The 26,153-nt window shown below is 45.4% G+C and overlaps 1 protein-coding gene across 1 annotated transcript; it reads left to right on the top strand.

The window, feature by feature from the left end:
• The first annotated feature begins 4,464 nt into the window (after positions 1-4,464).
• Positions 4,465-23,880, top strand: SUB1 (SUB1 regulator of transcription). Its single transcript, XM_060236110.1, has 5 exons — positions 4,465-5,022; positions 13,301-13,373; positions 15,352-15,471; positions 21,142-21,250; positions 23,546-23,880. The coding sequence occupies exons 2-5, from the start codon at positions 13,302-13,304 to the stop codon at positions 23,623-23,625; spliced, it is 381 nt and encodes a 126-aa protein (XP_060092093.1). The 5' UTR covers positions 4,465-5,022; position 13,301; the 3' UTR covers positions 23,626-23,880.
• Positions 23,881-26,153: the final 2,273 nt, after the last annotated feature.

Genomic DNA, 26,153 nt, shown 5'->3' with positions numbered 1-26,153 from the left:
ATTACAGAACTGAAACCCATCTTCTACTATATTTTAATGTATTTTTTCCTAATGGCAAACTAGAACGATGTATATACTTACGTTACATGTTAAAAGGTAAATTAGTTGGACAGGAAAAACTTCTGGGAAAGAAATGCCTTCTTTTTGACCCAGGTTTATTAGCAATGGAATAACAGCCATTCTCACATTCTGACATGTTACTGTTTTATGGTTTCCCATACTAATTCAACCCAGATCAAAGGTTTTCTGAATTTGTTAATTTTACTATTCTGTTATTGGTTTTTAACTTTGTACCACTTGCATTCCAAACCCCACCAGCTATATGTGGCTCTGCCTACTGTACCTCATTCCTTGTCTGAAGAAGCTTGCATGCACACGAAAGCTTACGTTCTGAATAAAACTAAGTTGGTCTTAAAGGTGCAATCGACTCCTATTTTGTTCTACTACTTCAGACCAACATGGCTGTCTATTTGGATCTATCTAGTATCTAGATTACAGTTTTTTAGTCTCTGACTCACACATTTTTGTCTTAGCTCAGGAAAAACGCCCCCAGAGCAATCTAGGGGTATGCAATAGCTCACAACTTTAATGCCAGTACTCAGGCCTTGAATTCAGCAGGAGCTCACAGGAGCACATCTCCTGAACCTTTCTGATGGCCCCTTCTCCCCACCTACCTTGTTCACTGAATAGTAGGTGCAGCTGCATAACAATCCCTGGATTAGGAGAAAGGGCAGCCAGCCACCAGGTGCTTTGCCACACCCCCAGCAGCCCTCATTAACCCCTGGAGAAGCCACCCTTTCTCCACTTCCATGTGATTTTGGGTGGCAGGTGGGGTGGCACCTGGGGCTCTCCTTTCTTGCTTCGGGTTGCTTTTGGCTGGTAGGGGATGGCATATGCTAATGAGTTATGCTAATGAGCTGCACCACTTATTTTTCTACAAAATTATCCCCGCCAGTAGAATTTTTGCTCACCAGAGTCCACTGCTTAGAAGGAGTATTGCCTTTGACCCGTTTCATTTGGGATTCTGAACTAGTTTGGGAAGATAAATGGATCTCTATTTGCCTCATTACTAATCCTTCTCAGTCTGCAGCTTTTGACATTGCAGATCATTCAATTTTGGTGAGACATTGGTAAAGGAAAATACCGGAGACAATTGTTAGTATCACCCAGGGCTTTTTTTTTTTAAAGCAGGAATGCAGTTCCAGCTGGCTTGGTGTCAGGGGGTGCATCCTAATAAGCAAATGAGTTCCTGCTGGGGGTTTTTTCCTACAAAGAAAGCCCTTTACCTTTTTATCGCCCTTCTCCCCAAAGTTTTTGTATTTCATTTGCAATCACTTACCTGTAATTATTCACAGCAAGGGTGTGCATGTGTCAGAAATCCTATTTCAACCACAAAATCTTCCCCTCCCTGCTACATCACCCTTCTGCTTGCAGAGTCTTTTATTTATTATATACCGATTACACTTTTATTGCTTTTCCGTAAAGTGCACACAGTGGTGTATAATGGTTCATCCATCCTCCACCCACTGTGTTATAGCATTTAAGAGAGTTGGACCTGAATCTGGGAGGAAAGGAAAAGTCCCCTGTGCAAGCACCAGTCGTTTCTGACTCTGGGGTGACGTTGCCTTCACAACATTTTCATGGCAGACATTTGATGGGGTGGTTTGCCATTGCCTTCTCCAGTCATCTACACTTTTCCTTCAGCAAGCTGGGTACTCATTTTACCGACCTCGGAAAGATGGAAGACTGAGTCAACCTCGAGCCGGCTACCTGAAAACCCAGCTTCCGCCAGGATCGAACTCAGGTTGTGAGCAGAGCTTAGGACTGCAGTACTGCAGCTTTAACACTCTGCACCACGGGGCTCTTGAATCTGGGAGACCCAGGTTCAAATTCACATTCCATCATGGAAGCTTCTGGGATGCCTTTGGGCCAGTTACTCTTTCTCTCTCAGCCTAACCTACCTCACAGGGTTCTTGTGGGGATAAAATGGAAGAGAATAACATAAGCTGCTTTGTGTCCTAGGGCTGCCAGTCTGTGTTGGAAAATACCTGGAGACTTTGGGGGTGGATCTGAGAGAGGGTGTGGTTAAGGGAGAGGAGGGGCCTCAGCATGGTACAATGCCACAGAGTCCACCATTCAAAGAGGCCATTTTCTCCAGGGAAGCTGATCTTTGCCAGCTGGAGATCAGTGGTAAAAGCAGTAGATCACCAGGCCACATGGAGGCTGACAACCCTATGGCAGGATGTAAATGAAGAAAATAAATAAATGCTTCCTCACTACCATCCTGTGAGGCAATGTACGCTCAAAGATCCTGCAGGGAGTATCAAAGGAAGCGTGGATTTGAAGCTGGGTGTTCCTATGGGTAGTTATGACTACTTTCTTTCTTTTACGAAGACACCATTTTCTCCAGGGGGACTGATCTCTGTAGCCTGGAGATGTGCTATAGAGAATCCCCAGGTCCCAAGTGGAGGCTGGCATGCACAGCACTCAGGTGAGAAGCCTGAAGCACCAAAACGAATTTGAGTCCAGGGGCACCTTTAAGAACAACAAAGTTTTACTCCTGTTGTAAAAAGCAGGCTTCCTCAGTGGTGGACCCTCCTTCTCTGCAGGTTTTTAAGCAAAGTCTAGTTGGCCATCTGACAGCAGTGCTGATCCTGTACAGGGCCCGTGTCAGAGTTCCTAGTGCCCTAGACCCCGCCCCCACCTCAGGCAGACCCAGGAAGGTGAGGGCAGGTTGATGGCCTGTGTGCTCCTCACAGCCCGCCTTTGGTCTGTGCAGACCCAGGAAAGCAAGAGCAGCGGGGCAGTGCATGTTCTCCTTGGGGCCCACCTTCCCTTGCAAGGGAAGGTGGGCTCCAAGGAAAGCATATGCCAATACACCACCCCCACCGCTCTTGCCTTCCCAGGTCTATGAAGTTCTGGGAAAGCAAGAGCAGTGGGACAGGGGCACCTGGCAGCACCCTGTAGGCCAGGAGGTGCCCTAGGCGACTGCCTGCTTGGCCTACTCCTACACGCTGGCCCTACTTGTGAACCTAGGGGGAAATACTTGTGAATGTCCTGCCTTGTGCAAGAGATCAGCCTAGTTGATGAAGATATTGGATTTATATCCTGCCATCCACTCCGAATCTCAGAGTGGTTCACAATCTCCTTTACCTTCCTCTCCCACAACAATCTCCCTGTGAGGTGGGTGAGGCTGAGAGCGCTCTACCAGAAGCTGCCCTTTCAAGGACAGCTCTTGCCAGAGCAATGGTTGACCCAAGGCCATTCCAGCAGCTGCAAGTGGAGGAGTGGGGAATCAAATCCAGTTTTCCCAGATAAGAGTCTGCACACTTAACCACTACACCAAACTGACTCTGGGAGTCCCTTGCAGTTCTGTGATTCTAAGCTTTCTTTTTTTGCTGGCCTTAAAGATGCTGCTGGCCCGGACTCAAACTCTGTGCAGTGATAAGGCAGCACCAAAACAAAGTTAGAGTCCAGTAGCACCTTTATTCAAAGTAGGAGTCAAGTTGCAAGAGCCAGTTCGGTGTAGTGGTTAAGTGTGTGGACTCTTATCTGGGAGAACTGGGTTTGATTCCCCACTCCTCCACTTGCACCTGCTGGCATGGCCTTGGGTCAGCCATAGCTCTGGCAGAGGTTGTCCTTGAAAGGGCAGCTGCTGTGAGAGCCCTCTCAGCCCCACCCACCTCACAGGATGTCTGTTGTGGGGGGAGAAGATATAGGAGATTGTAAGCCGCTCTGAGTCTCTGATTCAGAGAGAAGGGTGGGGTATAAATCTGCAATTCTTCTTCTTCACCTTTAAGTCCAACAAAGTTTTATTCAGAATGGAAGCTTTTGTGTGCTTTAAGCTCACTTCATCACATGAGGAATCAGGTACAGTGAGCAGAGCTACATACAGCTGGCAGGCAGTGGTTTAGAATGCAAAATGGTACAAATTTAAGATCCAATGACAGAGTAATAAAATCAACAAATTGAGCAAACCTTTGATCTGGGTAACATGAGTGTGAGAAACCAATAAAACAGGCACATGTCAAAATGTGAGAATGTCTGTTGATCACTCTGTTGTTATAAGCCTCGGCCAAAATGAGGGCATTTCTATCTCAGAAGTTTTTCCCATCCAACTAATTTACCTTTTAACAGGTAACATACATATAAGCTTGCCATTAGAAGAAAAATACATTAAAATATAGTGGAAGATAGGTTAAGTATATGTAATGAGATAAACAGCCAATATCCCTATTTGAGTATGTCAATACAGATAAACAGGCCTTGAATTCTGCAAGAGCTCAAAGGAGCACAGCTTCTGAACCTTTCTGAGGGTTTTCCTTCTCCTCCCCACCTACCTTGTCCATTAAGTAGTAGGTGCAGCTGCATAACAATCCCTGGATTAGGAGAGCAGCCAGCCAGCCACCAGGAGCTTTGCCACACCCTCGGCAGCCTTCATTAACCTCTGGAGAAGCCCACGCCACCCTTTCTTCACTTCTTATGTAATTTTGGATGGCGGGTGGCTTGCTGGCCTTTTGAAGGTGGTGGGGGGCAGCCAAGGAGAGCCCCAGGGGAGCGAGGCCTACTTGGGCTGGCTGGATCTCTAGCCGGACCAAGCAGGCCTCGCTCGCTCAGGGCTCTCCTTTCTTGCGTTGGGTTGCTGGTGGCGGTGGCATATGCTAATGAGTTATGCTAATGAGCTCCATCACCTATTTTTTTTTTCTACAAAACGACCCCTGCAGCTAAAAGAGAAATACATCGGACAGTTTTATTCAGAAGGTAGCGTGCACATGCGCAGCCGGCAGCCTCCACCAGGCCCGCAAATTGCAGAGGCGGAACACGCGGCTCTGGCTGGAAAGCAGCGCAAGCCCAGCCAGCTGCGGTCCCCGCCTCAACTCACCCCCGGGTGGTGGAAGGGGGGAAGGCTAAGGGATAGGACGTCACTTCCGCCTTTCCAATAGCGTGCGGGAGCGGCAGGGAACGGAGAGGCAGAGAGGGAAGGAGAGAGTGCGAGAGCGCCGCACGCGCGTCCAGTGGAAGGTGAGCGCCAGCCCCTCCCCCCGCTGTCCTCCCAAGGGGGGGCCGCAGAACGTCCCCCTCCCCCCCTCCTCGCCCGCGCGCGGGGCCAGTTGGAGCCGCCATGTTGCGTCCTTCGGGGCCCCGCTGCCTTCCCTCTCTCCCCCGCGGGTAGGGGGAGCCCTTTCTTTCTTCGCTTCTCCCCGTTGGGAGTTGGGGGGGAGGCGGATATGGGCGCCGCCGTGGGAGGGGAGCGGCGGGCGGGGGGCCTCCAGAGGGGTTCCGCAAGGCAGGAAGGCGAGAGGGAGAAAATGGCGGCTGGGAACCGCCTCCCCCTTCTCCCCCGCCTCTTTCCTCAGCCTTCCAGGATATTCCCCCCCACCACCACCCTAGCCGCCCCCAAAGTGCTCCCGCTGAGGCTTTCCCCGTTTGCCTCCAGCCAAGCGCCCCCTCCCCCGCCCAGTGTTCCCTCCACGCTGAGTTAGTGTGAGCCAGCTCACAGTTTTCTACCTTCTGGCTCACACATTTTTGTCGTAGCTCAGGAAAAATGGCCCCAGAGCACACTCCTTTATGCAGGAGCTCGTGGCTTCAATGCTGGTAGCTCACAAAGTAGCATTCTTTGCTCACCAGCAGGGCTTTTTTAAAAATAGAAGTAGCCCAGCAGGAACTCATTTCCATATTAGGCCACACCCTCTGTCGGCACCATTGCTGCACACAGGGCTTTTTTTTTTGTAGAAAAGACCCAGCAGGAATAATTTGCATATTAGGTCGCACCCTCTGGCGCCAAGCCTGCCGGAACTGCGTTCCTGCTCACGAGACTCCGCAACTTAGAGGGAGCGCTGCCCCCAGCCACCTTTCAGGGGGTCCCTTCTTCTCGCCTCCCGGCCACTGGTTCCCATTTATCTATGCCGTGCACGGAGCCTTTTTCTTTGCTTTCCTTTTCCTAATGGAAAGCAGTTTCTCCGAACACCCCGGGGATGAATCGCTTTCCTTTCCACTTTCCCAGTGGTAGCCCTTGCCCTATTCCTTTCCTCAGGTTCTCCTTTCTTCTTGTTTTTGCTCCTCTCTTTCCCCCCACCCCGTCTGTTTTATTTATTGGAAACGTTAATAAGCCTGGTTCTCTCCCCTGAGCCCTGAAGTCTTCTTAAGAATTCCCTGTCTCATTCTCCGCCCCCTCCCCCCCAACCAGCGTTTAGAGTGACCCACCCCATGTTTTATACCTTGCAGCCCCTCATCTTGTTCCAAGCTAGCTTGAGTGTCCCCTGGCCAAAGGTGGGGCCACAGATGTCACAAGCCTCAAGGTCTTTATGGCATGGCTGGGTGATACCAAGATGGCCGGCAAGCCTTGCTGTAGCAAAGTTAGACCTCATGTTTCCTGTCGGTGTCTCCTGCTCTGTGCACGCTGGCTGCTTCTCAGTTCTGTGGGTTACAGGCAAAACCCACAATGAGGCCGTGTGGGGATGGGCTGGTACATATGGGCTATTGTGGACAGTAGAGTAACTTCATGTTAATACTTGGAGCTTGTCATTGTGGCTCATTTGGCAAAAAGATTGCTCTTCCTGGCCTGACCATTCCTCATGCAGCTGGAGATGTGCTTTTGGGGAAGGCTGCATTGGCTTTATATGTTTAACCCAATATATTCTCGGTTGAGGTCCGTTCTTGGCTAAGACCCTTTTTGTTAGACCTCTACAAGATTCTGAATTACTCTGCAACTTACTTTGATTTTTGTTTCAGAGTTGTTTCATTCTCTCAGCAGTTCACACCAGTGAAGGGGTCTTAGATATCTGTGGCCTATGCAGCCTTAACTGCTTGCCTGCCTACTTCAGAGGGGGGGAAATGTGCTGTTGGTACCATGTGCCTCTGAATTAAAGGAACACTGCATGCCCAGTTTTTGTTGGAGGGGCCTTAGATATTCCCAAAGAGAGGAGGTAGAACAATGACAATTTGGAGCTGCCCTGGCTAGACTGCAGATAGCCTTTGACCTGTATGTTTTGCAGGCCTTTGCAGTGTAACAAATGCTATCTGGCATCTCTGTTTCAAAGTATTCTTATCTGTGCATTAATAATCTTGCCACTTGGTGGCCTGCTTTATTGGCATGCTTCTACTGTTAACCGTGCTGTTTCCGAGCATGGGTTTGACTCCTTCAAAATGGCCCTTGGTGATATTCCCACTGTGTTTCTGTATTCCTTTGCTTGCCTTCATCTCCGACTTTCTTCTTTCCATCATTTGATTCTAGTATTTCCAGCCATAAGATCCCACCCATTCATGCCCACAAAGCATCCTTTTCTGTAACCCCATTTCCCGTGCATTTACTCATGTCTTATTCAAGTGTTCTTTATTGTCTTCCTTTCATCACTTCAATAAAGCATCCTGGGGCTGTTTTCTAGTGTTTTGTTAAAACATGCTTATTTGTCCCAGAACTGATGTGGGAATGTCACACCAAGAGAAGAAGGTACTTCTCTATCTGGAGAGACATTTTGTAGACTTGGAGAAATTGCTTCCTCACACTTATCTGGCAGGTGGTCCCCCCCCCCCCCCGCCTTCTGGGGTGGAATTGTCAGAAGATGGAACTGAAAAACGAAAGCAGCTTTACTCTAAAGCAGAAATAGCCAGTTGGAAGCCTGCAGATCTGTTTGTTTCTTTATAACATGGCCACTTGATAAATTACAATTGAGTGTGTAAATTGTTTGCTTGCTTATCTGTTCATGAAGAAAAGAACATTGTTTTCAGAAGTTATGCATTTTGTTTTTTCGGGGGTTGGTCTGAACATCGTGGCTTTGCATGAGTGAATAAACGTGAAACTTCTATGGCTAGATAATTGAAGCTTTGATAAAGAGGATCAGCCAATGCCACGCAGGGCATTTCCTCCCTGTCACCCACTGCCTGGAGACTGGGGCATCCCTTGGGGAAGCAGGGACATGGGACAAGTTTTTCACAGTTCCCCTCAGCTGTGTGGGACTTCTGTTCCAAAGCCCCTGCAGATCACCTAGGCAGTAGGCCCAGCATGGACTGTGGGTGATTGGAGGTTTAGAGCTAAGAACATAAGAACATAAGAGAAGCCATGTTGGATCAGGCCAACGGCCCATCAAGTCCAACACTCTGTGTCACACAGTGGCAAAAAATTTTATATACACACATACACTGTGGCTAATAGCCACTGATGGACCTGTGCTCCATATTTTTATCTAAACCCCTCTTGAAGGTGGCTATACTTGTGGCCGCCACCACCTCCTGTGGCAGTGAATTCCACATGTTAATCACCCTTTGGGTGAAGAAGTACTTCCTTTTATCCGTTTTAACCTTTCTGCTCAGCAATTTCATCGAATGCCCACGAGTTCTTGTATTGTGAGAAAGGGAGAAAAGTACTTCTTTCTCTACTTTCTCCATCCCATGCATTATCTTGTAAACCTCTATCATGTCACCCCGCAGTTGACGTTTCTCCAAGCTAAAGAGTCCCAAGCGTTTCAACCTTTCTTCATAGAAAAGTGCTCCAGCCCTTTAATCATTCTAGTTGCCCTTTTCTGGACTTTCTCCAATGCTATAATATCCTTTTTGAGGTGCGGCGACCAGAACTGCACACAGTACTCCAAATGAGACCGCACCATCGATTTATACAGGGGCATTATGATACTGGCTGATTTGTTTTCAATTCCCTTCCTAATAATTCCCAGCATGGCGTTGGCCTTTTTTATTGCAGACGCACACTGTCTTGACATTTTCAGTGAGTTATCTACCACGACCCCAAGATCTCTCTCTTGGTCAGTCTCTGCCAGTTCACACCCCATCAACTTGTATTTGTAGCTGGGATTCTTGGCCCCAATGTGCATTACTTTGCACTTGGCCACATTGAACTGCATCTGCCACGTTGACGCCCACTCACCCAGCCTCAACAGATCCCTTTGGAGTTCCTCACAATCCTCTCTGGTTCTCACCACCCTGAACAATTTAGTGTCATCCGCAAACTTGGCCACTTCACTGCTCACTCCCAACTCTAAATCATTTATGAACAAGTTAAAGAGCATGGGACCCAGTACCGAGCCCTGCGGCACCCCACTGCTTACCGTCCTCCACTGCGAAGACTGCCCATTTATACTGACTCTCTGCTTCCTATTACTAAGCCAGTTTTTGATCCACAAGAGGACCTGTCCTTTCACTCCATGACTCTCAAGTTTTCTAAGGAGCCTTTGATGAGGAACTTTATCAAAAGCTTTCTGGAAGTCAAGGTAAACAACATCTATCGGGTCGCCTTTGTCCACATGTTTGTTCACCCCCTCAAAGAAATGTAACAGGTTAATGAGGCAAGATCTTCCCTTGCAGAACCCATGCTGAGTCTTCCTCAATGACTCATGTTCATCAATGTGCCTACTCATTCTGTCCTTGATAATGGTTTCTACCAACTTCCCCGGTATTGAAGTCAGACTGACTGGCCTGTAATTTCCCGGATCTCCTCTGGAACCCTTTTTAAAGATGGGGGTGACATTTGCTACCTTCCAGTCCTCAGGAACGGAGGCAGATTTCAATGAAAGATTACAGATTTTTGTTAGAAGATCCACAAGTTCAACTTTGAGTTCTTTCAGAACTCTCGGATGTATGCCATCCGGACCCGGTGACTTATTAGTTTTTAATTTATCTATCAGTTGTAGGACCTCCTCTTTTGTGAAAGTGAAATTTCAGTCCCTGGCTGTTATTGGTTGCCTGGGCAACTGTCTGCACTGACCTCACTGCCCAGGTGATCAGCAGCAGCTTCTGGGAAATGCAAGCCCCAGCAAGGGGGATTGCTTCAGTTTGCACTACCCAAGGGCTGGCTGGCTCTGTCTGAAGAAAAGAGAAGCTCCCTGCTTCAAAGAGCACGCATTTTTACTTGATGCAATAGTTCACTCGTTCCATCAATTCTAAAGATCAAAAGAAACCCGGTTCCTCCAGGTAAAAGCCAAGCAACTTAACTTTATTTGCTTTCAGTTTTTACAAAATCTGAATGCTGAATATCCAGTTAGATCAGCCAGAGATTGTAACAAGCTCTATTATGTTGGCTTTGAAATACCTATGTTGGATAGGGTTTGTACCTTCTTATATGGCTGGTCCAAGCATTCAGGTATTCATGTTTGGCACCCATGATTTCAGTGCTCCACAAAAGTGCTTGGCCGCTTGCCAGTGGTAAGGGTTTTTCTGTCCTGGCAAGTATCTCGTAAAGTTGGCCTCTTAAAGCTTTTCCTGGCACCTCCCCTTGTATATGAGTTTGGTGGGCAGGGCTGTTCCTTGGCAGACTTCTATGGCTAGATAAGGAAGGCTTTTCCTGCTATCTTCTCCCCCCCCCCCCCCAAGAGGATCCGTCTGTGATACACCTTATTGGCGTATGATTTGGAGGCTGTGGGGGGTGCTGGCTATTGGAGTTGGTTCTGCAGAGGAAAGATGCGGCAGCTTTTTTCTTTTTGTTTTAAAGAAGCTTTTTTATTTAAAACCTTTTGTGATGTACTTTTCCCATTTTCAACCACAGTCAGGCTTCAGGTTCTGTCAACTTATTTTCAAGTTAGTTTGTTGCCTTAAGAAGCCCCATTTAATATAGCTTCACTCCTTCCCTCCTAAATGGTAATGTTTTTTAAACGCTGGTCCAGATAATCAAGCTTTCCTTCTGTAGAAAGTCATCTAAGATAAAATGGCTCTCCATTGGACAGCCAGTGGTTTGGATCCCATCCTCAATACCATGCTGCTTCTGCTGCATTCCCCCCTCCACACCACCAACCCCCCCCCTCTTAGGAATGGTTAGTCTAGAGAAAGCACAAGAGGGGAGTTGAAGGACTACTTCAAAAGGGGATGAATTGGCAAGAATTGCTGTTTCTTCCTCACATATGTGGGTCTTTTCCATGGGATCCATACCATTACACTGAAACTATGATACAGTTGTTTGCTCTGCATAACATATATTTCTCCCCAAGATAAGAATACACTGTGTCAAATAACACCTTTTTAAAAATGCTGTGGTAGTGTTTGGTCATATTGGGAGTTCTGTTTAAAACTCTTTTACTGTTAGAGAGCCTTTGTAGAGGCCTCTAATAAGCTCACTGCCTTTAAAAAGTTAGCCACTCTGGGGTCACTTGCCTGTCACAATCTGTCTAGGGATATTTAAAACACTGACTTGATGTCCGTGTGGACTTGTCTTAGGGCTGATAACGTAATCACTTGTTACAAGACACACCGGTTGTTAAGAACACTCTGCAATATAAAAATAAGTGAAATCTCCTCACGTGTTGCTGAAGTATCTCTGGTGATACAGGAATCTTTGGCAGTCCTTTCCCATTATTGTATCTGAAAACTTAATACTAAAAACATACAGTTGTTAGGCGTTCACAAGATAAGCAGGAAATCTTTGCTAAGTAATTAGAAGGATTACCACAGTTATTAATTTAGCGATGATTATCCATAAGTAACAGCTTCTCCTGGTAGCAGCAAGCATAATGGGTTTTTATATACAATTGCAGTAGTCTGTCTGCAAAGATTTATAAGCAGTTTTAGTTTTGGTGGTCTTCCCCAAGTTTTGCAGTAGTAATTGTCAGCAGCTGCTGTTGTCCTTAGATTCAGGTGGGCAGCTGTGTTGGTCTGAAGCAGAAGAACAAAATCTGAGTCCCGTGGCACCTTTAAAGCCAACAAAGTCTTATTCAAAGTATAAGCTTTTGTGTTCAGGCGCATTTCTTCAAATAACAGTGAAATGGAAATTACCAGTCCATACATATAGGTAGGGGTTGAGCAGTAAATTAGCATAATGAAGATGTTTAACAAATTCAAGGATCAAACCAGCTTAGTTTATATGGGTACCAACAGGGCTTTTTTTGTAGCAGGAACTCCTTTGCATATTAAGCCACCCACCCCTGATGTAGCCAATCCTCTAAGAGTTCACAGGGCCTGCTATATTAGGGTGTATGGCCTAATATGCAAAGGAGTTCCTGCTACAAAAAAAAAATCCTGGTTACTAATACCTTTTATTTGTGTTTAATTCTAGGGGGAAACATAGTGAAGGAAATAAATAGGTCAAAATTGGAGAGTGATGTGTAGATGTAGCCTTCTTAATTGTGGGATGGTGAGATTAATTAATTGAGAGACCCTGTGGTTATGCTCCCTCTGCCTCCTCTCAAGCAGGGATGTGACCTTATAGAATCTTCTTTGAAGGGGGGGCAATTGGCTGTGCAGAGTTATATCACTTGTCCCCAGAGCAGAGAAATAAATCCTCTTTATTTATTTTTTTTTGCTTATTTGGAATAATAGATTAGAATAGTAGATTGTAATGTAATTAATAGCAGAATGTAATGCAACTTGGAATGGTAGATTGAAATGCATCTCTCTGGTCTGGGGATGGGAGATAACTGCACAGCCAAGCCCCATAGATTTGACTGTGGATCAGGCTGGACCTTTGAGCTGCAGTGGGATGCTGCAGTGCTGTCCCCATCTCCCACTTTGCTTCTTCCTCCTCCTCTGTGAGTGTTTTGTACCCCTGCCACACCTGGTCCCTTAGTGATGCCCGCACTGTTGGAAGTTCAGATTTTGGCAGGATGATGCGTCACTGGTGCCCCAGCAGGGAAGGGGGAACACATGAAGGAAGGACTACTGCATCCCCAAGAAGTACTTCAGGCCCTGCACTCCCCTCAGGAATAGGCCTCGGCAAAAAGGTTGGCTGTCCTTCGTCTGGCACTTACCACTTCATGTGATTTTGGGGTGGGATTGGATTTATTTATATGAAACATTTTATTAGCCACCTTTCTTCCTGATGGAACTTTGAGGCAGCTTATAAGATAGACTGCTTAAAACTGAATACATAAACCCGAATTAATGAAATACAAAAAACCCCTGAATTTAAAATCACGGTTTAGGATGGTCCTCTCATTGATTGGTTGGGACAATCAACTTGCTAGCAGAAATTAAGAGTGGGCTACCAGGCCTGGGCACAATTTGAGGACCCTGGTTTCATTAAGCAAGGCAATACAAATTATGTGAATCCTGTTTAAGAATAACAAGCCTACCATATTTTCTGACAACCATGCATGTTGGTTTTCACCTTAGTTCTTTATTTACTCTGTACCAGTGTGGTATCTTCTTCCCCCTGTGAGCCTGATGCTGGGGTGGTAAGTCTGACATTGTGATTCTTAAAAACCACTTGGAATTCTCATTGCATTGGTAGACCTTGAGATATTTGTGTTTTTTGAGATAAGAGCTTTAGAAGGGATTAGATGATAGTGAAGTAAAATTATGAGAGCCCCCCTTCTGGGCTGGAGTCCTACTTGCTATTTTTTCACAACTTCTTTTTTTCTTTTAGAATGCCTAAATCAAAAGAACTTGTGTCTTCAAGCTCATCTGCTAGTGATTCAGACAGTGAAGTTGATAAAAAGGTGATTATTTTATTTAAAAATACTTTTATCCCTTTGTTCCATGGTACCTACTGAATGCTCACAGTGTTGTTAAAGCCCAGTCAAAACAACACAGTGGGGGAAATGTGAGTAGTAAAAAGCACCCCGAGACCAATTTAAAATTCTTTCCTTCACCTATCCAAAGGTATTTATGAAACCATACCTAGGTGTCTACAGTGGGGAAGGGAAAGACTGGACATAAATGTACCTTCTGGGGGAATGTTGCATTAAACAAATGGCTTTGTTAATAGAGTGATTAAAATACACTCATGTTACCTAGAAGTCAGGAAAATAAATTCTGACAATGGTGCATTGTGTACTGTTTGTAATGAACGTTCTTAGGAACAGAGTTGATGTGTTGATCAGGCTTGTTCAGTCTGAATTACTACTCAAAATCTGTGGAGTCCCATAGATGATCTGTATATTTTTAAATAATAATAATAAATTTATACCCTGCCCTCCCCGCCTAGGCAGGCTTTAAAAAAAACCTTCACACTGCTATGCATAAACCCAACTGGTCAAATGGATAATTGGTAACAAAATCCATTGTAAGGCACCAACACTGTAAAAAGTTTATAACCCTCATTTCCGGGTGCATCTCTTTACGATGTTTCACTTCTTGCAGTGACACTTAGTAGCATCTCAGCAGGTAGAAGGCTGCAGATCAAGGGCGTTTGAGAATTTGACTTGTCATCATTTTTTTTCATGGTAGAGTTAAAGCAATATGTCTGTTCCCACAGAACACTAGACCAGGGGTGCCGAACTCATTTGTTATGAGGGTTGGATGTGACCTAAATGACCAGGCCATGTGTGTACCTATTTAAGATTAGGTAGCAGAGATATAAACTTTATAAAGGACACAGACAAAGAAAGATTTTTTTAAAAACTTAAAATAAAACATGCTTAAAACATTTAGCACTCATTGATCTTAAAGGTGCTTGCTTTGTATTTCTCCTGTGGGATCCAGGGAACTGGGCAAAGGAAGGTCTGGCTCTTTCCCTCCCTCCCCAGGGGACCAGGAGGGGGAGGAAGAGAGGCTTGCCTCAGTAGCTCCATTGTGTGATTGAGAGAGCCTGGCAAAGCATCCTATGCCTAACCCCCCCTTGGGGAGGAGCCTCAGCCAAAGGAGAAAATAGAGGTTTTGCTCTGTATCTCCTGTGTGATTGAGCAAGTCTGGCAAAGCAAGCTGTTATGCAGAAGGAAGCCAGAGAGAGGAAGAAGGAAGCAGATGACTGCCTGTTGCTCGAGGCCTGATAGGAGTCCTCTGGGGGCCTGATTTGGCCTCTGGGCTGCATTTTTGACACCCCTGCTCTAGACAGTGTTCTGCAGTAACTGCCCAACTCGCGGCAGGGTGGAAGCTCTATTGGCAGGTTGGCAGCGTAAAGCTAGCCATGTTAAATGTGAGGAAATTCAATTAGGTTGCAGATTGGCTCTGCCTGCCCTCTGTAGATGAATGCTGAATTTTATGCCTATAACAGAGGGATGCAATAATGAGAATGTGATAGTGCCTAATGTTAGAAAAAGTACTTTTAAAAAAATGAATAAAAAGATTTTCTCAAGAAGGCAAAAAAATAAAGCAGCTTTATGGGGTATGTTCCTTTCAAATAAATATTGTGCTGTCTCTTCATACATCAAGTTGCCTTTTGTATTCATGGTTTGTTTGAAGTTTCCTTTCACTTTCTAATGTTGGAGAAGAGGAGGGGGTGTCTGGTATAGTTTTCCAAAAAGCCACATTTTCTGCCCTTGTGTATATTTAGGAGATTAAACAGAGTCCTGTGGCTGGGCTATGAAAATGTCCCTTTGCTATTGTGTGACGTTTGCTTTCAGTGGGAGAAAAGCGAGGCTTGGACTGAATGCTCCCACATGGTGAGGAAAAGAGACTAATTGGCTTCAGATTGTTAAGTACTGTTTCTCTTCCCCCACTTCCTCATTCTTTTTTTTTTCCTTTTCAAACATCAAGGCAAAACGGAAAAAACAGGCAGCCCCTGAAAAGCCTGTAAAGAAACAGAAGACCGGTGAAAGCTCCAAAGGTGCAGCTTCCTCCAAACAAAGTAGCAACAGAGATGAGAACATGTTTCAGGTAAAAATGGCCATTGCTTGGGTCTGAGAGCATCTGGTGGGACTGCCAGGCAAAGCACACTGTGGACTTGTACTTGGACTTTGCAAAGGGAAAGGAAGACCAGTTATACTCACTGGAAGAGAAAATTCTGTCTTTTTTGTAGCTTGGAAAAGTTAGATCGCTATTGTATCGAAGGATTCGAGCAGTCAGTTTACAGACATCTAGAACACTGGCATTTGAGCTTGGTTGTAGCACCCTGAAATGCTACTATAATTCTGGAAAGGAAGACGGAAAGGCTAACCTGTATTGGTTCAGAAGCTTAGTTCTTGCAAAAACTGGGCTATTTGCACTGACATTCAGTAATTGTCAATGTGGTGCATGTATATTTCTGATGCAGTATCAGGAAAACCTAAAGCACTACTGTTGTTGCTAAGGCCTTTCCTTTAACAGTCAGCTCCTTTGATCGGAGGTCTTGAGCCATACAATAAAATCACAGCACAAATATCAATAACTATGACAGAACAATGATAAAAGAAAATTATGGCTGCAATAAAATTGGAAAATAGTCACATTAATACTTAGCAGAGAAGTATTTCAAAGATATTATAGTATCTAAAGATAAACCCTATTATCTTCTACAGGGTGACAATAAAGACTAAGGTGGTCACAAAATCTATTGATTTACCACTTCTTCCTTAGAAAGCTGTTAAATACACTGTGTTGCTGATGTGGCTTTGCGCATTGAATTTGGTTAGCCACCACTGGAGGCATGGATACTTTTTCCTCCCTGTTAATGGCTATCTGGTTTTATTGAAGGAGGATTCTTATAAATCATCATGGCTTAGGATCATGAACATGAAATTGTCGGCTGTTGGTTTTACTACAGAATCTATCAAGGAAGTGGGGCTTGCTGAATCAGTAATAACAAAAGGCAAATTAGGCAGATTGATTGTAAGAGTTCTATTCAGTGTGCTCAATGGGTTTGTTCATCGCAGTATTTTGGGATACTTCCCCCAATTCCTTCCTGTGCTTTACTATCTGACCTTCCCTGATCATCTTAGGGCTTTTATTCTTGCTAGAATGAATGCCCATTCAACGGTGGTTATGAAAGGTGGCTTTTTGCATCTTTTCTGCTCTTGACAGAAATTGTCCCCACTCCATTTTTAAAATACATACCATTTCTTATATTTTATTGGAGTGACCTCTACATTATAACTCAACGCACCGTTTTATACTGCTGTGGTTGGTGAATTTCTGTGACCATAATCCAAGCAGGGTGGTCCCCTTCCTACTCTTAAGACCAAAATCCTAATACAACTTGGGATGTTGCAAAATTTTTGACTCCTTTTGTCTTTTGGGAAATACATAAAGAGTATAAATGAAATTTCAGATTGTTACACTGCTCAAGGCACTGACCAAAAAAAGAAGAGAAAGGAAAATACTTCATTTAAAATCACTGGGAAACTAGGCTGGTGGTTCTGTTGTCTGGAGATGTGGTGTCGGTTGTTTTTCTCCCATGGCACAGAACTGGCAGCTTGAGTACAAGAAACAATCAGGAAATCCAGGGTGTAGCAATTAGGGATTCTCTCCTCCCCCACAGTAGAAGTTTGTTCTGTCCATGGGGTAAAATACAGGGGCAGGAAATAGGGGAAGAAGTTGATCACATGAACACAGGAAGCTGCCTTTCACCAAAGCAAATCATAAGTCCATCAAGGTCAGTATTGTCTACTCAGATTGGCAGCTGGTTTCCAGAGTCTCAGGCAGAGTCTTTTTCCATCACCTGCTGCTTGGCCCGTTCAACTGGAGATGCTGGGGATTGAATTTAGGACCTTCTACGCACCAAGCAGGTGCTCTGCCACTGAGCCATGGCTCCTCTGCCGTGGGAGTTAACTGCACCTAGGTGTATATGTGCATGCACACACCCCCCTCTAGATTTGAACGTCAAGGTACTTGAGGAGGCTTGGGGTCCCCAACCCCGGGGCTGTGGACCAGTACCGGTCCGTGGCCTGTTAGTAACTGGGCCATGCGTTGTATATGTATTTCATTATATATCACAATGTAGTAACTATAATAAGAAGACATTGGATTTATATCCCACCCTCCACTCTGAATTTCGGAGTCTCGGAGGGGCTCACAATCTCCTTTACCTTCCTCCCCCACTTCAGACACCCTGTGAGTGAGGTAGGTGGGGCCGAGAGAGCTCTACCAGAACCTGCATTTTCAAGGATAGCTCTGTGAGAGCTATGGCTGACCCAAGGCCATTCTAGAAGCTGCAAGTTGCAGAGTGGGGAATCAAACCCAGTTCTCTCAGATAAGAGTCTGTACACTTAACCACCACACCAAACTAATAGAAATAAAGCGCACAGTTGTATCATTCTGAAACTATCCCCCCCCCCCGGTCCATTGAAAAATTGTCTTCCAGAAAACTGGTCCCTGGTGCCAAAAAGGTTGGGGATCACTGGGCTAGAGGACACTTAGACAGCTCCTAGCCTCACTCCTGGCCACATTCTGTTGTTGCCTGTTTTGGATTCCCAGGAAGAGATTCCCCTCCCCCTTTGAAATGCACACCTCAGGTTGCAACCAAGGTAATTCTAGTTAATTAGTTAAAAGGTAAATCTATCCGGCACCCAGTAGAAGGCAAATGCCTTGTGTTCGTATGGTTTACATACTGATGCCTTGTGGGTTTGGCTTTTACTTTATTTGGTCTCCCTCAAGCCACAAGAATTCCAAGTTGAACCAAAAGTGAGGCAGCGTGCATGACTCTAATCAAGACAGTCCTTCAGGGAGGGTCAAGCAGGCAGCCAAGCGTCCCCTAGCAACAGCGCTTTCCTGCACGTTGGGAGCAGCTAGACTAGAAGATGAGAGTCCTCGGTCTGGATATGTTCTGCACCAGTCAGGCCAAACGTAGTCCCACTTGGCATGTGAAAGACACATGAAGCAACTCTGCTTTCCTGAGGAATTGGGCTCGAGTCACGTGCTGTTCACACCAAGGAGATCTGTACTTGAACTACGTACTGGAAGGCTGGGTTGTGAAATGTGGTGAAGCAGTGAAAAGATTGTACTTGAAAAGAACCTGACGGAGTCAAGTTTACTGGAGTCCTTGTTGCTTCAGGGCTGTATTTGATGACCCGTCTGTTTCCAGTTTGGCCAGATTCTCACTAATCCAGCGTAGGTGAAGCATTGGCGAACGTGCTTAAGCATGTGCGTATGAGAAGGGCTTAAGAGTGCTGAGGACAGGGTTAGAGTTTTTCAAATGTCACCTTTAAAATTAGCAGTGTCATGGTTATGGCTCATGCTAAAACTGCCGAGCTGTTAAGCCGGGAAGCCTCACATGAAGCTGCCTTAATTCTGAATCAGACTTAAGGGCTATCAAGGTCAGTCCTGCCTTCGCAAACTAGCAGCTGCCCTCCAGGGTCTTGGGCAGAGGTCTTTCACATCACCTGGTCCTTTTAACGGGAGACGTCAGAGATTGAACCCGGAGATCTTCTGCATGCAAAGCGAATGCTCTGCTGCCGAGCCACGGTGTTCTCCCCCAACTCTCTCCAGTTATAGGCCAGTTATTGTCAGCTTCCATCCGTAATACGATGATGCTACTGGATTACCTTACATGGCAAGGGTTGCTGAGGCCTCATAAGAAGCGACTTGTGCATTTAGAATGCTGCATGAATGCTGGGTATTTGTGCTGTTACTCAGCCCCTAATCCAAAACGTGTCTTCTGTCAGCATCACAGTTCTGCTTTGTACCATAACTGTATCTTAACATCAGGATTTTAGTGCCTTGGAACACTGCAGGGCCACCCTAAGAGTAGCTGCAGATGCTGTCTATGAAAGAGCAAAGCTTAGAAGCAAAAGGAGTGAGGAGAGAGATGCCAGAAGCTGCTGTTTTTATTACAGACAGGAATGAGGGGTGTTGCTGCAGACAGGAATGGGAATTTTAATGTGGGCTCCATTTGTGCGGCTTTTCATTAGCACAGAGCATGAAATACGTGTAAGAAATCAATATGAAAGAAGCAGCCCAGAAGTTGGAATGGCTTCTGCACACTGTATCAGATCATCTGTTCAAATGACTGTGAGATCTTCACTGGTGCCAGGAATTCCTGAAGTTATATTCCTGAGTACAGAATCCCTTTTAAAGATGTTTTATCCAGCATACAGTGCTGCAGTGGTGCGGAGCAATGCTACCACTAAGCTATGGAGTCTTGTGAGCAAAAATTCTACTTCCTGAGCTAGTGGAATTAAAGTTGTGAGCGAGCGGCTTGGCTGCTGCATAAATTAATTTGTTCTGGGGCCTGAGCTAAGGCAAAAATTGTGAGCTAGCTCACACTAAGTCAGCTTAGAGGGAACCCTGTTGTGGGGGGGGGGGGGTTAACAGATCTTGGAACAAATTTTAAAAAGGTAAAGGTAGTCCCCTGGGTAAGCACCAGTTGTTTCTGACTCTGGGGTGATGTCGCATCACGATGTTTTCACAGCAGACGTTTTACAGGGTGGTTTGCCATGGCCTTCCCCAGTCATCTTCACTTTCCCCCCAGCAAGAAATTAGAACATGCTTAACTTCAAAATGGAAAAGTGCAGGTAACATGTCTAGAGCAATCCTAAAAATACTTTCCTGGGATAAGCCTCATTCAGTAGACTTCAGTAGGATCTTGAGTTGACCTATTTAGGATTGCACTTTTAATCTCGGCCAGATTAAAATGACTCCCCACTAGTCTGTAAGAACTCTTTAACCTAAAGCCGAGTAATTTTGTTAGTGAGTCGGATTCTTATAGTGCTTGTTACAGCAGCTAGCCTAACAAAGAAGTATCGGCTCTTAATGTTTCTAACACCAGCATCCTGTTAACGCCACCATTTCCTACATTGATGGTTACAGGATAGGGGCTTTTTCTCCCAGTGGTGCTTTCTGCATACTGTAATTGCTGAAGTACTCACATTTCTAAACATAGGTTTGAGGACTACCCAAATGACTAAGCTTGGACAATTAGGCAAAACCTAGCCCTCTTATTATTCATGCTAGTTGTCCCTGTTCCTTTATATACAGTATCCCATTTCTAAATAATTGACAGGTCTTCTCAGTTCCTGGCTGCAGGCAAACCATACGCCCCTTTGGTAGAATTTACTTTTGGCAAATGTTGCTTTTTAAGTGGCCATGAACTTGGTATATCACAGTTGTTTGTCAAATTTCTAGACAACTTTTAGTACTCAGGCTAATTTGGGTCTTTATGAACTGAGTCATGGTCCACCACCAGACAAGGTACCAGGTTTTGAAGACCAGCATTTATCAAACTTCTATATTCAGGTGTTAAGCATTCGTATTTCTGAAGGTAGAGATTGGGTGGTCTTTATTCTTTATTGGGCAAGGACTAAAATGGTTGCTCTTATCCCTTTGGGCACTGTCCCCATATCCTTCGACCTTGCCATCACAGAAATGAGAGATCTGTGTTTCTGCAAAGGCAGTAGTTGTTTGGTTTGGGCTTTGGATGAAAGGGCTGAATTTTGAACTCTCCTTCTCGGCTGTCATTTCTTGTTTGCTTGTGAGAGACTCCACTGAGGAGGGAAGCACTTTATCCTATAATCTTGCTCAAAAATAAACTACAGACTAGAATTGCTTTGTCTGTGGGGCCTTAATAGTCCTTGAAATGCGTAGCCATTTGTGTCTTGTCAGACTAATGATTTGAGTTCTCTGATTTATTGACAGATTGGTAAAATGAGATATGTCAGTGTGCGTGATTTTAAAGGCAAAGTCCTAATTGATATTAGAGAATACTGGATGGATCAAGAAGGTGAAATGAAACCCGGCAGAAAAGGTAATTTGGTCGCATAATGATTGTGTGTTCATATAAAGTATTAAACACAATTTTGTTGCACTTTCAGGTACATGTTTCTTGTAACTAAATATAAGGCATTAAAAGGAGGTGACCAGATGTGATAGAACAGAGGTTCCCAAATCCCGGGTCCCAGACCGGGATCGGTCCGCGGCCTGTAAGCAGCCGGGCTCCCACTCCCTGCCCTCCAACACCCCACCTCACTGCCACCACCCCCCTGCCCTTTGGAGCAGTGCCACCGTTCAGTCACCCCCCCCCCACACACAATGAGCCTCGGCTTGCCACCACCTCCAGAGCCCATCCCCTTCGTTCCTTTCACCAGCACCCAAGCCATGCTCCGCCCCCCTCCCCCATCTGCGCGATCAGAGGAAGCTGGGAGGCCCTACCCACTTCAACAGAGACCAGCCTGATTCGATGTTCTCGGAAGAGCAGGCTGGAGGAGGAGGAGTTTTGCCCCTCTCTCCCTTCTGGAAGGGAAGGGAGAGAAGCCTCCTTCAGCATGCTAGAATCAGCCCAGTCCTGCCGAAGCGGCCCTAGCCTGCTCGTGGCTTCCCTCTGATCAGGCACAGGGCGGGGGGCGGGGAGAGAGGATGGCTTTGGGGTGAGGCTCTACCCTCTGCAGCAGCGGCCTCCTCTTGGGATGGGGTTGGTTCCTGCGCTACTTTCCTCTCCAATCAGGTGATTAACTGGGGTGGGGGGAGTTGCCTTTTACACAGCCCAGAGTGGAGCCCTTCCAGACAATAAAATTGACCTGGGGTGGGGAAGGGAGGGAGGAGGAGGGGGGCAAGCTAGGCAGGACACCATGGGTTTCCTCCCAAACACCTAGTTTCCTTTCACTCCTCCTCCCTCCCTTCTCCACCCCAGGTCAATTTCAATGTCCAGAAAGGCGGCGGAAAACAACCCTATTTGCTATATTCCCCCCCCCTTTCTGTCAGGCAGTCTTTTCCTCTGTCTTCCTTCCATCCTTCCTTCTCTCTCTTTCGTCCTCTTTCTCTCTTTCTGTCAGGCAGTCTTTTCCCCGTCTTCCTTCCTTCCTTCCTTCCCTCCCTCTCTCTTTCTCTCTCTGTCGGGCAGTCTTTTTCCTTCCTTCCTTCCTTCCTTCCTTCCTTCCTTCCTTCCTTCCTTCCTTCCTTCCTTCCTTCCTTCCTTCCTTCCTTCCTTCCTTCCTTCCTTCCTTCCTTCCTTCCTCCCTCCCTCCCTCCCTCCCTCCCTCCCTCCCTCCCTCCCTGTCATTCTCCTTCCTTCCTTCCTTCCTTCCTTCCTTCCTTCCTTCCTTCCTTCCTTCCTTCCTTCCTTCCTTCCTTCCTTCCTTCCTTCCTTCCTTCCTTCCTTCCTTCCTTCCTTCCTTCCTCCCTCCCTCCCTCCCTCCCTCCCTCCCTGTCATTTTCCCCCCACCCCGTTCTTCCCCTGTGACCCTTGTGCTTTTTCTTGATTTTTATTTTTAAAATTGCATTTCAAAATCCCCCTATTCTCCTACCTTTCCTAAACAAAATATTGCAAGAGTTTTAAGCATGTTTGTACATCATTTCGTCTCCTGGCTCCACCCGCAAATTTTAGTGGGCCACGAAGGAGAAGTGTCAAAATAACCGGGCCAGGGGCGGGGGATGGGCAGGAGTTTGGGAAACCCTGTGGTAGAGGATTAGGGAATCCTGTGCCTTTGGTGGTTGTATGGGAGGAAGAGTTCTGGCAGGTGTCTTGTCTCACTCTGTCGTAACAAGCAGTAACCTCCTTTCCCGCCTCATGCTTGGTTACTCTTAACTGTGGTTATTGTGCTTCTTTATGCTTAATGTGGGTACTACAAAGACGGAAGTGAGCAGGTTGGATGTAGTCCCTGAGGCTTATTTGCAATTCATGCTTTTCAGGCACTGGTAGTTTTTGATGCCCAGTTCAGACATAGACGTTTGAGCACCCCTGCCTTGGGAGAACAATGGATAAAAAGTAGTAGGTAGATTTCATCAGGAATTACTGAGACATTTTCAAGCTTATCTTTGCTTACTTAAGGACAGGAAACACTGGTATTTTAAAAACGAAGCTGAGGGTTTCAGGCTGCTGAATTCTGTGCCAAATGACAAATGTAGTGATTGAATGTATCTGAAGCTGCTTTATGCTACTGGTCTGCTTCGGTGAGCAGCTTTTCTCAAGGGCTTGAGGAAGAAAAGGGTCTTTCCCAAGATCAGCGACCTAAGAACCTTTTAATTGGGGAGGCGGGGACCCAGCCTGGGGCCTGATGCACGCCAAGCCAGGTGCTCTGTAAATAAGGGTTTGTTTCCATTTCAGGCATTTCCTTAAATCCAGAGCAGTGGAGCCAGTTGAAGGAACAGATTTCGGACATTGATGACGCAGTAAGAAAACTGTAAAAGGCAGAGCCATCCCGGAACTCTCTACAGTTATAGGTTTAAGTAGTCTTTTTACATTGGCATTCATTTTCTAAACTTATTTGTTTTCCAAGCTATTGTATATTTGGATTGCAAAACAATTTGTAAGATGAGCGCTTTTTTAAATGTGCATTAAAAGTGTATTCTGAGTGAAGTTACAAAATGTGTATACTTTTATTAAAACAAGGTGTTACGTTCTCACATCGTGGTGTAAAAATAAAAAACACGTTCAGTTAAGACTCTGAGTGCGACACTGTCATTTTTGGCCTTTTTTGACTGAAAAAAACTGATGGCTTAAGGTCAGTGGCGTCTAATTCAAGAGAGTCTGATCTGATAGATTACTTTCTTTTCTTAAAAGTATTTTTGGACTTGTCTGCTCATGAGGGATGTGGACTGCATGTACACCAAACGTCCTTTTCCTGCTGGTTGTGGAAATACCCTCTGAGTCAGACAGTGAAGGATAAAGGAAATCTTAATTTCTTTACTCTATGCTGTAGTCAAAGTTTCCCTTTTTCAGAACGGGTTTCTTAACTCATGGGTTTTGAGAGCAACAACGTGGTCCTGTCTTAAAGGCTTGCTCTACTGTGGTTATCCCTGTTCTGTTGCTTTGGAGGCCTTATCAGTGGCTGCCTGTCGTAATGGATTCAAAGGAAGAAGAACACCACCTTGACCTATTTCAATGTGTTTGAAGGGCTATTTTAAACATTTATGGAATGCCTCTGCAACGCTGGCTACTCTAGTCATGGCTGTGTGTGCTCTGCACTTTGTCAAAAGCATGTACCAAGAAATGCTAAGTGGTAAGACCTCCATAAATTATCCATGGTAAGCAAATGTGCATATTTTGCAGTCCTTCTTGAAGGGGGGGAGGGCATCAGTTGAGAACATAAGAAGAGCCCTGCTGGATCAGACCAACAGTCTATCTAGTCTAGTATTGGGTCTCACACAGTGACCAACCAGTTCCTCCGGATGGCCAACAACAGGGCATAGAGGCCAAGGCCTTCCCCTGATGTTGCCTCCTGGCTCCGGGATTCAGAGGATTAATGTCTCTGAATGTGGAGGTTTCCCTCAGCCTCCATAGCTAGTCATTGATAGGCTGCGATAGGCTGGTTAATAGACTTTGATAAACCATTGATAGGCTTGTTGCACCAGCCATGGCCCATTCACTTCCACCCTTTGCAGATGTAAAGTTCTGACATTTCATTTCAAAAACACAACCCAGAATTAAGAAACTGAATTCTGCATTTCGGACACCCGTCTATGAAATCACCGAACACACAGCCAAGGAATTCAGTCTTCCTGTGTGCTTAAAGGTAATTAAGGATGCCCTAATCACTTTTTCAATTCATTGTGACTCATTTTTCAAGCAACCTGTGAAGGACTGAGGTCTGATTTCTTTCTTTTTGCGTTCTCAAGACATATGGTATGGAATGAAACCCTGCCAAAGCACATTCCACTAGTTTGTTGCAAATCAATACAGGGCTATTTTAGTAGGATACGGATCGACTCATTGGCACACTAGTCAGTGGACCCATCAAATATTGATTGCGCATTAATTGGCCACCATTGAATATTTGAAGAAATGCCGCTGTGGAGATGGCAGCTTACTCTTTCGTTTTATGAATTGTGTCATCTGTTAGCAAAGCCATGAATGAGGGCTGCCAAATCCCTAGCCGTGTTGCGCTCAGTGAGTGGCCCATCTGTATGTAGTCAATTTGCTGGACTTCTGCTTTAACTGCAGACACACCTGAAGAGCAAGAATTGGCCGGCTGCTTTCCTAGCACAACTTGTTTTTTAAAACTTGTTCTAACAGTTGGCATTACTTATATCTTAAATCCATTTTTGAAAATATTTTGCAGTTGACAGGCTTGACTCCAGAGTAAAATCCAGAAGAAGGTGTCCTATGCTTCATCATACACCTTTGTAGAAATATTAATATGTTATCGTTCAGTATCAATTTTTGAACAACGTCATTCTTTCTCACCAGTTAAGATTCGTTCTTGCTAATGTTAAGTAATTTAAATGGCTTTTTTTGTAGCAGGAACTCCTTTGCATATTAGGCCACATACCCCCTGATCTAGCCAATCCTCCCAAGAGCTTACAGGGCTCTTAGTACAGGGCCTACTGTAAGCTCCAGAAGGACTGGCTACATCAGGGGTGCGTGACCTAATATGCAAAAAAGTTCCTGCTACAAAAAAAGCCCTGAATTTAAATGATCCCCCCCTTATAATTTAAGCGCCAATCAATAATATTTGACCGCCAATCAATAATATTTGACCATCTAGTTGTCAATCTGGCATTGGCCTTTTGACTCGAACAACAGAGAGAGAACAACAGAGAGAGACTAAGCTGCTGAAGACTAATATAGACAAGAGGTTGTTGTACCTACTGAGAACTTCACCAAGACACCTTTGCAAGGATAAGAGTAGGCACATAACAGCTCTCTAACTAAAGAAATCCCCACAGGAAAAGGAGAAAAGCAGGGCTTTACACTATTCAATCTCTACATAAAT

Source organism: Heteronotia binoei, chromosome 4, assembly GCF_032191835.1.
Source record: "Heteronotia binoei isolate CCM8104 ecotype False Entrance Well chromosome 4, APGP_CSIRO_Hbin_v1, whole genome shotgun sequence".
Classification (NCBI taxonomy): domain Eukaryota; kingdom Metazoa; phylum Chordata; class Lepidosauria; order Squamata; family Gekkonidae; genus Heteronotia; species Heteronotia binoei.
Note: the sequence above shows the minus strand (reverse complement) of the source record. Positions and strands in the feature narration are given on the sequence as shown.

Bases quoted from the DNA above. Each gene is read 5' to 3' on its own strand.
- SUB1 (XM_060236110.1), top strand. From the start codon at position 13,302: ATGCCTAAATCAAAAGAACTTGTGTCTTCAAGCTCATCTGCTAGTGAT. The intron at 13,374-15,351 runs GTGATTATTTTA...TCAAACATCAAG, and splicing joins ACAGTGAAGTTGATAAAAAG to GCAAAACGGAAAAAACAGGC. The intron at 15,472-21,141 runs GTAAAAATGGCC...ATTTATTGACAG, and splicing joins GAGATGAGAACATGTTTCAG to ATTGGTAAAATGAGATATGT.